Source organism: Siniperca chuatsi, linkage group LG6 (genome assembly GCF_020085105.1).
Source record: "Siniperca chuatsi isolate FFG_IHB_CAS linkage group LG6, ASM2008510v1, whole genome shotgun sequence".
NCBI lineage: Eukaryota > Metazoa > Chordata > Actinopteri > Centrarchiformes > Sinipercidae > Siniperca > Siniperca chuatsi.
The window spans coordinates 8,966,632-8,981,313 of NC_058047.1; the positions used below are offsets into that span (position 1 = coordinate 8,966,632).

The 14,682-nt window shown below is 39.7% G+C and overlaps 1 protein-coding gene across 5 annotated transcripts in view; it reads right to left on the reverse strand.

Annotated features, from left to right (window-relative positions):
- Positions 1-14,682, reverse strand: part of sgip1a (SH3GL interacting endocytic adaptor 1a) — a 79,635-nt gene that overhangs the window by 56,778 nt on the left and 8,175 nt on the right. For 2 of the 5 annotated variants that reach the window (XM_044201016.1, XM_044201014.1), the window contains exons 3-4: positions 12,314-12,456; positions 7,532-7,576 (exon numbers count right to left, since the gene is read on the reverse strand). In XM_044201016.1, the coding sequence (XP_044056951.1) occupies positions 7,532-7,576; positions 12,314-12,365 (97 nt within the window). In that variant the 5' untranslated portion in view covers positions 12,366-12,456. Of the gene's footprint in view, positions 1-7,531; positions 7,577-8,343; positions 8,512-12,313; positions 12,457-14,682 lie in introns of those variants that run through there. The other 3 variants (XM_044201015.1, XM_044201018.1, XM_044201017.1) reach the window with 3 other exon arrangements.

The window sequence follows — 14,682 nt, forward strand, 5'->3', positions numbered from 1 at the left end:
CTAGTCTGTTGGTCTGTGCTACTTGCAGTTTGCTTTTAATGTGCTATGTGTAACATTTCAATTTAAATAAACCAGTACGGCACTGATGGGAAGATAAAAAGCAACTATTGCATTGGAAAATTACCTGCTAAATTACGTGCAGTGTACAGATTTACAATGCAGTGCTTTTCATTTTTAACTACCCTATGCAGGTAAGCATGATCCTGTCAAACGCACAAGTAACTCAAGCAGTTTAAAATGTCGTTTTTATCTGATGACATTTTTTGACAAAGAGATTTTTCAAGCTGAATCTGATCTGTCATTCAAGGAAACAGTTTGATTATGCAGTAAGAGAACCTCATCTTCCCCCAGCTGCCACTGGATTACACAAACATGACAGTTTATCTGGCTCAGAATCTTGGTCATCATTACATAAGCTTGTCTGTGTGTGTCTGTGTGTGTGTGTGTGTGTGTGTGTGTGTGTGTGTGTGTGTGTGTGTGTGTGTGTGTGTGTGTGTGAGTGAGTGAGTGGGTGAGTGGGTGTGTCTGCACAAAGATGGAATTTGGAAGGGCTGTTGTGGGGATGTTGTGCTGTTGTGTCTCTCAATGAATGAATATGGTGTTAGTGTGAACATGAACAAGCAGATTCACACTGCTTTCCCGTTGCCTCCTCCTCTCCTGAGTCTCTGTCCCTGCATGTCTTTGTTGTGGGAAAGTTCATTTGGGTCTCTGTCAAACTTATTGTCAAGCACAGTCACAATGGACCCATTCTACTGTGACATATTCAACAATGAGCTTTCCTCTGTGTCTGCCACTTTGTGAGGAAGACACACAAACGTGCACTTTGATGAATGACAAGACATATACATGCACAAGTTTTTCATGTCAGCACTGTCTAATGTCATGTTAGCATCAATGCACATACTTATGTTATTATTAGGAAAAGCCAGTGACTCAGACTTGTCACTTCTCCAGAATAGTCAAGTTTATTTATATAGCACGTTTCATATGACAGGCGTAGACTCAATGTGCTTCAAAATAAAAAGCAAGCAAGCAAAAAAAAGGCAAACATCATACATGAGAAAAACACAAGATAAGAAAGTATTACAATAAAAAGGGAATAATCATAATAATATAAATAAAAAAGAAATTAAAAAAAAAAATAATAATAATAATAGTACTGATTCTAAAATAAAAATTTGACCCATTAACCACACACTTTAAACCTAATAGCTTACGAATAAAGATATGTTTTTAGTCTGCTTTTAAAAGAAGACACTGTTGTAGCAGACCTTAGTTCATGTGGTAGAGAATTCCAGACAGTAGGACTATAATGACTGAAGCTACCATAAGCTGATTTAGAATTTATTCTAGGTATAGTGAGGAGACCTTTACTTGATGATCTAAGGGATCTGTCCGGTGTGTATTCAGAATACATACTAACGTCAGAAATAGCCTTGTCTATCACCTCCCCATCCGTTGTACATATATCAATTTACAGTGTCCTATTTTTCTACCTAAATATATTCACATATAACAGTTTGTGATTACATTCTGTTAAGTGTTTGGAGGAAAACATTGTATCTGCTTTGGCATTTTAGTCATGCTTTGAGGCAACATGTCACTATTACTACTTGGACACACACGTATTACAATTACATGTAGCAGTAACATGGCACTCCTACTGTGCTCAAGTGCAGGAATTCCTCAAGAGCTACCAAAACACTTTCATAATTTTATCTGTTGGTTGCTTTCTGTCTCTGTGATATTTAAATCTCCATATGCCAGGTGGCTGAACATACAAAATTACTTACTACCTGGGGACTACAACAATGTAAGACCTGTAAGAACTTTTATTTGCTATGAAAAGTGGATGGATAGATTTGTGATTCTGTGTATGGCTGTGGCTATGGAGGACCAGATTAGACTAATCCCAGGAGAAACATGGACTCAAACTATGACTCAGGATGGAGAATAAGTGGCAGCAATCGTGAGGGATGGCAGGGAGATACAATTTTGCATTTCACATTCACAGAAAGTATGCTGCTCTGTTTGAAACCATCATAACATTTCTGCTAGGCCACTGAGGACTATTTCCGATGCATCAGCCCACTAGTTATGTGTTTGGGCCAATGGCAAGACATTAAATTACTCATTTGGGTCTGCAACAGGGAGCAGTGTAGCAATCCTTGCACATAAGGCTTCAAGAGGAAACATATACCATTAACAATGTTATCTTTTTGTTCCCACATCAACACACAAAATACCTATTTATTCAGAAATCAATGAGAATTTGCACTTGGGAGCCTCTGCCTAGCTCTCTATCAGAACAGACATGAGTCAGCCTCACAGTCGTTACCCGGGAAACCATATGGCAGCAGAGTCCTTCTGAGCGAGAGTTAGAGCCCATTGGATGCAATGGTAAATTAAGCAAGCAGAGTTGACCGGAGATATGCTGACTATTTGACATCACTGAGCCATCTCTAAGGCTTCTCAAAGTAATAGGTAGTAATGTTTTTTGTGGTAATACACTGTCACTGTCTTTGTGTCTGTTAGGCTAGAACAGTTGCATGTTTGTAATTATTGTATGATATGACTGAACAAAACATTACCTTCTCAAACAGATAACACCATTATAACATTACTAACAAGCTAATGTTGTCAATGTTGTTTGAGTGAGTTTGTGTGGCAGAATAAAATCCCCAAAATGGAGCTTAGGGCTTTGAAAGAGAAAAATTAGAATACCATGACTATGACCACCAACCCCAATTTTTTTGCTCATGCTAGCAGGCTTTAAAAACTTCTAGGAGAAAATGCACTAGCATATATGCTTCATGCAGTCAGTATGATACTGCTGTCATGTTGATAGCTGACTATCATGAAACTAAGGCCGTTCAACATTTATTAGATATTATAAAAAATCTTAAATGTAGCCCTGTTATGACTAAGTTGATAATAGTGATGGGTTAATGTTAAACTGTAGTCCAAGTGCTAGCACTAGACCCATCAACAACACACACAGGTTATTCCACAGGGATCTCAGCAGCAATATCATGTTGCTTTCATTACAACTCAATTGAAAGAGATTAACTTTTATGCTGAGATGCTTTTGACAAGCTGAGTCAGTGGATATGACCCTGCATGCTTGTGTGCCATGAGCTGGGCCAGATAGACAGGGAATTTAGAGTTTAATTTGTTTTTAATTGTATCATAACAAAATCAAAGTAATTATACTGATAGAACTTACTATGTGAGAATCCCCCAACTCAGCCATAATCACAAAAACAAAAAATTATTAAGTAATCATTTCATATAAAGTCAGATAATAGACCATTAAAGGAATTAAGTGGAACCCACCATATGGCCTTGTGTCCTCTCTGCCCTCTACTCTGCAGCATTCCACTCAAGGGTTTATTCAAGTTTCAGCCCGGCAAGCTCTAAGTACTGGGCCAACCTGTGACAGTCTGATTCCTACAGTAACTAGGATTAACAAAACTACAAGTCTGAAGCCCTGCTAGAAGCTTCCTTTAGTTTGTGTCCATTTGATAGATCGATCGATCTATCGATAGAGAGAGAGAGAGCGCCAGGAGTGAGAAAGCCGGTGAATCGGAGAAATAAAACAATATTTTCTGATCGTTTCACAGCGGTTACATTCTAAAGCACAAATAATGTCAAATATGTCATCATGACACAGCAATTACATAGTGACATTGAAGAAAAACAATGAAAAACCATGCGTTGGTTTAAAATATTGATGTCAACGCATTTTCAGCATCAACGTCATTGATTACATCGACTACTCGCGGCAGCCCTAGTATTCATGACAAACCACAATATTGGTGGAAGGAGTCAATAACACTCTGACAACATACTTAAGAAATACTAACAACATACTGATTTTGCTATTCTTAGAGCCTTATCAGTGCTGTGACTACAATGTTAACTTTCTCCTGATAGGTGTTACAGGAAATGCCATGGGTTCATTAAAATCAAATGGGGTTTCCCATTGGGAGCATCAAATTTCATAACAATTTACCAAGAAGATTATGAGAAATTTTGTGTACAAAGTCAACTATTTGGCCTAAAGGTGGCGAAAGAGGAAGTGTCCAAAATGCAAAATGTTGAGGCTGTAGGAAGCATGAAAAAATGTCATGGTAGTCCATCTGTTAGATTTGTTCTTATACACTTAGAAATTCTATTAAACTTCACTTTTCTCTTGATGATTTCTGAGCCTCCTCCTTACAGCTCCTACCCTCAAAGACCAACGGGATCCATGCTGCACCAGTATGATTACCTTGAGGAGAGCTGAGTAAATTACACACAAGTGCAGGCTCTCGTGAGTACAGAAAAGCATACAGGAGATTTGTTACTTAAAATGACATCTGCCTAACAATGATGTATACACACTGTACACGACAACCACCGATTCAGTACAATCCTACTTGCAGTAAACCAAGGAAATTCACAGCAAATGATCATGGTAAGTACTATTAGATTGTTGTAAATTATAGGGGGAGAGGGTCTTTTAAGGAAAGAAACAGCACAGAAAAATGCATTTATTAAAGAATATAAAAGCACAACCTGTTTTTATCTGCTATATAGTGTCTAGGGTGGTCGTCACTAATACTAGCACAAACTAATGCCTGCCTCTCTCCCTTTGAACTAAAATGAAGTAATCACACCATGTCTTCTACCCTGTGTGTTACCCAGGGACAACCATGCTGGTCATGGCATGGGGCTTTAAAAAGCAGAGCTAACAAGGATTAGCATCCAATTTTAACACCTAACTGTAATCCTGCCCTCACATAGTCCATGCTAAGCTTGTGCTAGCCATGCTAATGGAAGGGAAGTGGTTTGCAGACGGTCTGTTTTTTTCTTCACAACTGTTACCTAACAACTTGGCTTGTGATAAATGCAGTCAATGACAGGACAGCACACTTGCAGGGGAGGGAATTTCTTACCGTTTTTAACAAAGTTGGAGAATTCTTTACAGAAGAAACGACTGTATTGTTGGATCAATTCGTTCCGTTACTATACTACTTTTGTGCAAATCCGCTTTTCTGATTTTGTATCATGATCCAACACTGTACATAAAATAGAACCATAAGATTTGTATACTGCTGTGCCCTGCAAGAAAAAAAAGTTAGATTACCTAGACTACCTTCCTATTAACACCCACAACACATTCGAAAAGATTAGTGCTTTAAGAGCACACCACTATTTTACTGATTAACACTCTACAAGAGCTAAGCTTTATCTTCAAAACACATACTGTATCACAAATCAAATACCAAATGGACTTTCAGTCACTTTGGGTTGATCATTAACTATTTGATAGTGTGGTCTGTTATTACCACCCTGAGAAATACAATATTTATAATTATCGTAAATCTATACCTGCGCAATCAGTATGAGTTTATTAGGCTATGTTGTGCATAGCCTGGCTGTGTACTACAAAAGCAGCTCTGTTTAAAAGGGCAGAAAGGGTGTCGCCTTTAGCATGGTCATCATCTAAATTATAACTTACTGAGCAGTCCGAAGTTTGTATAAGGATGTGTATGTGACAGTGATGCTGTTATGATTGTTGTCTTTACAACCTGCTCCAGACTGTCAGGTCAACTGTGGCCTTTTTCATGATACAGTCGCATAGTAGTTTAATACATTGTTATCAAACATTCAGGAAAAGCCATTATTGTTGTATCCGCCACTTCAACTGATTAAAATGTCATTCATTCAATTTAAATTTAGATCTACAGTACTCTGACTCACACAGCAGGCCAGTAATCACAGACCTTTATTTAGCATGCACGGACGGTTAAAAATGGGAATGGACATGAATAACGGTACTAATCATGGTTAAGTTCAACAGATCTACAGTACCATTTGGTCAGATAACCATTTCAATTCATTACACGGTTATATGGCAGCTTTTAAAGCAGTTTTCACTGAATTATACGAACTTCCTGTTTGGCATGTGGCAGTGATCCATTTAGGGTTTGACGCCATTTTCTTGTTTATTTTTTTCTGCGTTTTACCTAAGCTTTAACTAAGTGTTAACTACTGTTTTATCGTATCGGCAAACCAAACCAGCCAGTAGGCTCAGCTTTCGAAGTAAGAAATAATGTGGTTTAGTACTGTGGATTATATTGCTGACAATTATTGCTAAAAATCACCAAGTCCAAACTGCTAGAAACCGCTAACTATCTGAGACCTGTCACTTCAAAATCAATACATAGGTTCCTGCCCACCCTTCAAATTGCCTCCTAATTTTAAACGACCTGGCTACTAAATTACTCTGTAACAACATTTTTTATTCTCTGGTGTGAGATCGCTGAGAGCCAACAACACATGACCAGGCAGCCACTGACAGATAGACGACATATACACAAACACAACCACACAACAAGCTAATTAGATTCTTCCTTAGCAGCAGACACAATGGCATGGAGTTAATTTACTAAATGCACCAGAATAAACAGGCTTGAATGACAACATCATCTAGCTTTTTTGGAACATGGACAAAAAATAACCACTTTAAGGGAATGTATGTAACTGCAGGGGGTTAATATTGTAAGAAATAGTGACCTTCACATTTTCTCAATTAATGTTAGATCCTTATTTCCCCATGTTCACTGCCTCAAATGTCGCCTATGTATCGTGGACTATGAACGTTTACATAATTCAAGGTTGATTCAGTAAAAAAGTCAACATATTTAGGTTTGTTTGTTTGTTCTGGTCAAACAAATAGCCAGTAGTCGTTAAGTACAGGATGTCTGAACAAAATGGAAGATAAATTATGACAGATATTATATGAAACAGATGGATGGATGGAGGCTTTCGTGTGCCAGCTGCAGAGCTGTAGGGATTCATCCCTCCATCACTGGCCTTCCCCCTGATGATGTCATCAATTAAAGGGACATGAAACTAAAACAGTCATCAATTCTCTTTTTCCTCACAACACTCAACCCAACAGAGATGGATCAGTTAAACCATGGGTGGGTACAAATGTACGCATGCACCCACCCGTACAAACATGCAATCCACATGCGAGTGCTGGGTAAAATGGCAATGTAGTGTGAGCAGACACACAGCAGAGTCATACGGTACTGTGAGTGTGTATGTGTGTGTGTGCATGTGTTTCAGAGTACACCATACAAAGATAATTTATACAAGTGAGCCAGCTGGGCACATAAGCCCTCCTGCACAATAAATCCAAATAATCCTTTACGATGGGAAGTGGGAAAAGGGGGGTTGTGGGGTACTCAGACATATGCACACATACACTCACAAAAGGTACAAACAGTTCAATTAGCCTTGCCATTGTGCCTCTGTGGTAGACGTTCAGTGGCTGTGCCCTTTTCCTAATAACATGCAAGTCACTGGAATGTATGCACTCAAAATAGCAGGGCAGCTTATGACATTTGAACCTCCCAAACACACACATACAAGCTTGCCAGCAGATGAAGCGCTGTAGGACAAGGACATAAAGGGGATTACCCTGAATTACAACAGAAAACGGGACAGCATAATAATCTTAATGAAGAAATCTTACCTTCCATCATGGTTGCAGATTTGCATTCCTCTATCTCCAAGGAGCCTGAAATGAAAGCAGGAGGTGTGTGGGGAGGGGGAGAAGAGAAGAAGCCCCCGGTTACCAGAGAGATACAGTAGAACTGATGAGCAGCAGAGCAGCCGTGTGCATGTGGCTAACGCCCTGGCTAACTGTGAGCCTCCTACACCCCCAGACGTCGCCTGTCAACTAGCCCAGGAGGGAGAGAGATACAGAAAGAGATAGAAAGAGAGAGAGAGGAGGGGTAGGGGCCTGGCTGGGCTAGCTGCCGATCAGAGCTGGGGCTTAAGCCATGGATGCTGCTGCTACTGCTGCTGCTGCTGCTGCTACTGCGGCTCTAACCTACACATTCAGCCGAGGATGCTGAGGGGAGGGGGAAAAGCTAACTGGAGGAAAAAAATAAATAAAAGAGAGGGTAGAGAGAGGGAGGGAGGCAGAGAGACTGAGAGGGAGGGAGGGTTATGTGTGCGTATGTGTGTTTGGCAGGGGGGGTGGTAGTGTTGAGGAGGGGAGGAGGCAGTTTGCTGAGGTCAGAGATGGCCTCAGCCAATCCCTGCAGATCTTTGTGGAGTCACATGGCTTACAGCTTGAATCTCTTGACACTATGGCCCAAGAGAACGCTACATTAGTAACCTCTCTTGCTTGACAAATAATTGTGCGCATACACTAAAAACACACAGGTTGACACATCCAAATACAGGCACAGAAAAAGCCAACAGACATGTACAGAGTAAATACAGAGGATACACAAATACGGTAAATACACACACATACACCCCTCCCCTACACCCTACCTTCAGTGCAGTGTGCTGAGCCTGCCCAGTGGTGAATGACATTAAATATATGCTCGCGGAGAGAGTAACGTGCAGGTGTGAGCCAAGTGACAACCCATGTTGAGGACACATACACAGACTCTATAATAACACACCACTGTATTACTGTACAAGTATTTGCTCTGCACCCTCCTGCACAGTGGCTATTTCTGTAGTAGCTGCTTGTGTGCCCCTGTCCCGCCCCTCTTGGAATAAGGTGTGGTTTCACTCTCCACCCACCCCCTTCCCTCCCAACTCTGCCAGTCTGTTTCACTCTGCTGTCTTTTTCTGTGTTTGTGCTTTCCCACTGCACAGGGATGAGGATCGATCAGCGTGACGTTATGGCAATGCAGGCTACAGCTGCAACCAACGAGCAGGAAGGGCCGGGGACAGAGCAGCCCCTGGAGAGGAGTGTGCGCTTGTGTTTGTGTGTGTATGTGTTTGCTGATTAATTATCTATGAGAGGGTGGAGAGAAAGAGTGGGGATGAATGTTTATGTGGACAAACCAAAGAGCAGAGGAGACTGACAATTAGGCAAACCTACAAAACAACAACAAATAAACAGTGAAGTGATACTTTACCAAAAATGTTTTAATCTGGGAATAAACCAGGAATGAATGCAGTAAGCAATTTGAGTCTATTGTTATTAGCATTAGGGGTAGGATTAGTATTTTTATTGATAGTTATAGTGATAGTAGTAGTAGTCATCGTAGTCACAGTAGTATTCTATATTGTGTATCAGTGTATATTAAGTATGTAGCTCATATAGTAAGCCATAAAGTACATATGATAAAGATGTATTAATCTTAAAATGTCAGTTTTTCTGTAGTCATATATATTTATTTCAAATAATAAATATCCCTTTTCTTTATGAATCATATACATAAAATCTAATGTATTCAGTCTGTTTTGCAAGGTCAGACAACCGAAACAGAAAAAATAATATCTAAAAAAATTACATAAAAATAAAAAGTAAAGGGAAAGTACCCAAAATAATTATACATAATAATATTAAAAATTAAAGAAAGAAAGAAAACTAACATTAATAAGAGCATAATCAAATTACCAATAATGTACAATTTGTCCATACATTACTTAAGTCAATGTTAATGTAAAAAAGAAATCCTATTAGTCTTCGGCAACTAATTTCCTTCAGAGGGACAAATTAGTATCGCTTTCCCCCCTCTCTCTCTCTGTCTTCAGTCAAGCTTTAACAAGAGCCAGCCGTGTGTCTCTCCATGCCCAATGAATCCTCCCAAGTCATGCTTAAGCCCATGTGATGGCGACTCCTTCCCTCCCTCCAAATCTCTCTCTCTCTGATTTTCATTTACTGATTTCCCCCTTTTCCCTGTTTTTACCCTGCTATTTTTGCCAAGCTGCCTCTGTGTGGCTCATTCTGTCACTAGCCTCCTCCCTCCTTTCATGCCTCTGTCTTTCCATGCCCAGCTCCTCTGTCTGAACACCCAGCAGATGCTCTCAAGGAGAGGGTCCCCACCTTCTCACCCTGCCCCCAGCTTTAACTCCTTTCCCCCTTGTCCCCCCCCCACTCAACGCTGTATTTAATGACCCTCTCCTCTTCCCTTTGATATTTTCTGCTGCCTCCCTTTTTTTGTCTTTTTATCTACCTCATCTTTTCTGTTCTCTTTACATCTTTCCCATCACTTTCTCTTTCCATCTCCTATTTTCTTGTCTCCCCCCTGCTCACTCCCTTGGCTGCAAGACAACCAGCATCTTCTCCTGCACTGCCATCTAGTGTTCACTGAGAAACAAAAGCAATATTTACCATTGTGCTGGTGTTGAGGCCTCACTGCTGAGGAGGTAAAAATATTGTGGCTATTTGCTCAGTGTACTGTAATACCATCAATACACTGTACTGGACGTGTCTGTGGAAACTGGATATTTGGCCATTTACTTGTACAAATAAAGAGATATGTATAGTTATTATGCAGCTGACAAATGTTACCATGCCAGCTAGTGGAGGAGTGTAGAATAAGGGAGGAGGAAGGGACAGGGATTTGCTAAATAAAGCCTAATGCCCTATAAGCTCTGTTTTGGAGCTGCAGGAGTAGAGCAGCCTGGATAAAGACACACACTTATGTCATTTATTATGTAGAGGAATAGAGAATCACACCCACACTACTGTTAATAAGTGGACATTTTCTAAATAACATACCAGAGTGAGGTGTAATTTATGACCATTTGATAAGCAGTTTTGCACAAATATTTTTTTCCACTTATAAAATTGCATACATCCTACTCATACACATTCCGATATTGTCCAAATCGCAAAAATCTAATCATATTTTAAAATACTGCACAACACCTCCATTGACAAAATCTTTTGGCTGTGTATGTTTGTTAAATTAAGGCTTTGAAACATGCCTGTCTTTTTAAATCAATGAAAGACAGGCACATCCATAATAAGTTTTATTTTTTTAAATTATTTGATAGGATGCACATTCTAACTGTATGTTAAAAGATTGGTTAAAGAGGTTTGGTTAAAGAGTTCTCGTTTTGTGTTTAATGAAAGAGTGACATTACAGTGTATTCATAGTTGTAAGTAAAGCATCTGCAGAAACCCATCCCCATTAGATGCATGATTTAATTCACACTGAATATTTTTGAAACTTTCCATTGAAACTGCCTGTGATATTCTCCACTGTATGCATATGTATACCGGCGGCTTCTTGTTCAGTTGGTTGCGAACATGACTGACTTTAGCACTTGCATACTCACAAACTGATAATTGTCAGCAGTCAGTCAGTCCATTAAAATATGAAAAATAAGCCCAAAATGAAAACAGGTTTAGTATGCCATAGTATGTCACTTAAATTGTGAACTACAGTACTTTTAATAGCATTAAAAACAGTGCAGCCACAGCCAAAAATCCTTACAACTGTCATTTACATTTTAAAAACTTATAACTTACAGTGGTATGAAAAAGTGTTGGCTGAAGAAGAACAAAATGAAGACTTTGGAGTGGCTTAGTCAAAGTCCTGACCTGAATCCTTTGGAGATGCTGTGGCATGACCTTAAAAAGGTAGTTCATGCTCGAAAACCCTCCAATGTGGCTGAATTACAACAATTCTGCAAAGATGAGTGGGCCAAGATTCCTCCACAGCGCTGTAAAAGACTCATTGCAAGTTATTGCAAACGCTTTATTGCAGTTGTTGCTGCTAAGGGTGGCCCAACCAGTTATTAGGTTTAGGGGGCAATAACTATTTCACACAGGGCCATGTAGGTTTGGATTTTGTTTTCCCTTAATAATAACAACCTTCATTTAAAAACTGCATTTTGTGTTTACTTGTGTTATCTTTGACTAATATTTAAATTTGTTTGATGATCTGAAACATTTAAGTGTGACAACCATGCAAAAAAATAAGAAATCAGGAAGGGGGCAAACACTTTTTCACACCACTGTATATACATTTCTCTCTACTGTCACTAGCTAGAAAGGGTAGCTAGAGCATGCAGCTTTAGGGAAATGAATTATGTGTGTTTGAATGCATTGGGAATATCTAGTTTTCCTCTCTTACAACTTCTGTCTGCCTTTCTCTATTTTTGTCTCTAACTGACAGTGCCAGAGTGTTCCCTGATGCACCTTCTGAGAGGACACATTGCAGCACACAAACACCCATAGCCACATGTTATGGCAATATCAGTAAGGTCAACAAATAAGTGAAGGTTAATGGCTACATATATTACACATGCACTTACTACTACAGTAAAGATACATACACTCACAACAAGACACACACCACCCATTTCACCACAGGCATCAGATAACCTAGAGTAAACCACCTGAGAATATAATAACTCAAAAAAAAAAAAAAAAAAAAAAAAACTGAAAAAACAAAAGTGACCTATTTCCCTTATTTTCAGATATATTGACAATCCACGTTCTCACTGCTGAGGAGGTGCTTTACTGTACTGATCAAGAAAAGGGTTTTACCTACTGTACCTGCAATGATGCGAAACCAGCCAGTACACAGCTCCTCAGCCATTTACAGCTCTCTCCATGGACCCCCTGGTTCTCACCCCAGCCGGACAGAGGGGTGAGAAGGGAGAAGACAATTGGATGACAAAGATTTTTCGCTGGAAAACAGAAGAGGGAGACAAGAATGAGGAGTAACCAAGGACTCTGCCAGATTGATCTGCTCAGAGGACATGCACGAACGCAGATGCTCAACTGCAAATGTACCGGCGAAGGCATACACACGACTACACAGGAACACAACCTATGGAGAATAGTAATGTGGCACAGTAGGCTGAGAGTCCAGACAAGTCGGGCAGTGAAGGTTATCATGTCCTTTACTGCAGCACAGGCAGACTCACACACCTACACACACACACACACACAGTGAATGGTTTTCCCTATCATGTACAGATTCTGCAGTACTGAAGACAAATATTTGAGACTGTATGTATGCATGTTACAGATTTTAAAAATATTGTTACTATGCATCTCTACCAAACTTTTGTTGTGGTATTTCAAAAATCCCAAACTTTTCAACAGTCTGAAAGTGTCTCTAGATGATTGGTTAAGCATAGGCTAGCACAGGCTATACTGTATATCTGTGCAATACATTACTGATGTTATCGAATTTTAACTTCAGGTACTTGGTTCTAGCAAACCTTTCTGATAGTGGAAAAAGCAGTCTTGGCCAATTTCTCAGAGGCCAACACAATTCTAGTTAGCTTAACATTGAAACATCTGTAAAGAAATATTTATAAATCAAACCTTTTCCCTTTTTTCAGAGCAAAAAACACATGTCTAATGTGTTGAAATGTTAGTCTGTTTACCTCATTAAAGGCTGCTTTTTTCTCTCCTCTGAAGTTTGCTATCGTGAATCTAAAAAGCATCTGATTCACTGTGCTAGTATATTTTGGAACAAAAAACTAACTAAAAGTATATATTTGATTAAATACTACGTTTTGTAAGTTAATACACTAATAATTAGAAAGCCAAAAACAGCATTTGGCATTGGCAATTACAGGAGAACCAAAAATGAGTTTATTTACTTCCCACAACAACCCAAAAATGACCGCTGTTGGCGCTATCTGCTAGTCACTTTAACACAGTGCTCTTTTCCATGCCATATACAGTACCTCTCCATCTCCTCCATCTCTGAGCCACTGTTACAGCTGCTCTCAATTTCACTTTTTTTTCCAAGAACAGTACAGAGACAGTAAAACATACAATTTGTAACAGGCATCACACACACACTCACATTCATGTTCACTAAACACGGTGAGTAATTCAGGTATAAACCAATTTTTGACTTCCCAGTATCCAGGTCCAGCATCTGTACCAATCACATTCAGACTGGTTCACTGCAAAACTAATCACAGTGTTAGCTATGACAGTCTCTGGTGGTACAGGTAGGCTATAAGCTTGATACCTGCAGTGACATTTCACTTCATTGTCACATTCAAGTACTTTGATGCACGTACTCTTTTCCTTATCTCAGTAAAACACTCTCTCCTAAGAGCAGAGAAGTCTCCCTGGCATTTAGACAGACAGCACTTACTATTCAGAAATAAACTATGGGCAAGGATGCTTTTATTTCTGGCACATTTCATACGCCTCCCAGATGTCAGAAACTTGTGTAAAGTGAGCCTGTTTATATCAAAAGCTGCAGATGCAATAGAAAAAGCAAATCTTCTTCTCTATCCCCACCCCATTTACCTCTCTTGTTGCCTCTCTCCCACCCTCTACCTTGCAATACATTCACCCTATACCTCCCTCCCTCCCTCCCTCCCTCCCTCCTCTGACCTACTTTCTCTCCACCTTTGCTCATGCCTTTCGCCTGTGGGGTGCAGTGTTGCTCCAATCTGGCTATTTTTCAGTGATGTCTCTCTGCATCAGTTTGCAGGTCTCAAACAGTTTTCACCACAAGACGAATTCAAATGGGTCATCACTCTGTCACTGTATGAATAAAATTATGAAGGGAAAGCTACATTTGGACATTTGTACTTATTGACAGTTTAAAGACTAAACAATTACTCAGTAAAATTAGTCATTTTATCCTTATATGGGTCATCAGCTCATGGCTCTCCAGACAGACAGGTGGGTTGGATGCAGGCCTCAAAAGGACAAGTTAAATAAAAGAAAAAGTGATACATAGTGTGCCTGGATGCAAAACTTGAGTCACCTTTTTAACTTCACTGCATTGTACTGAAATTTGTGATTAAAAGAAAATCTGAAATACATTCAATGAGATTCTATCTCACACCACACTTACTGAGGTGTGAAGGATGATGACACTAATTCAGTGCTACATGAGCAGGGCACTGAGGAGCAGGGAAAGCCCAGTGGCA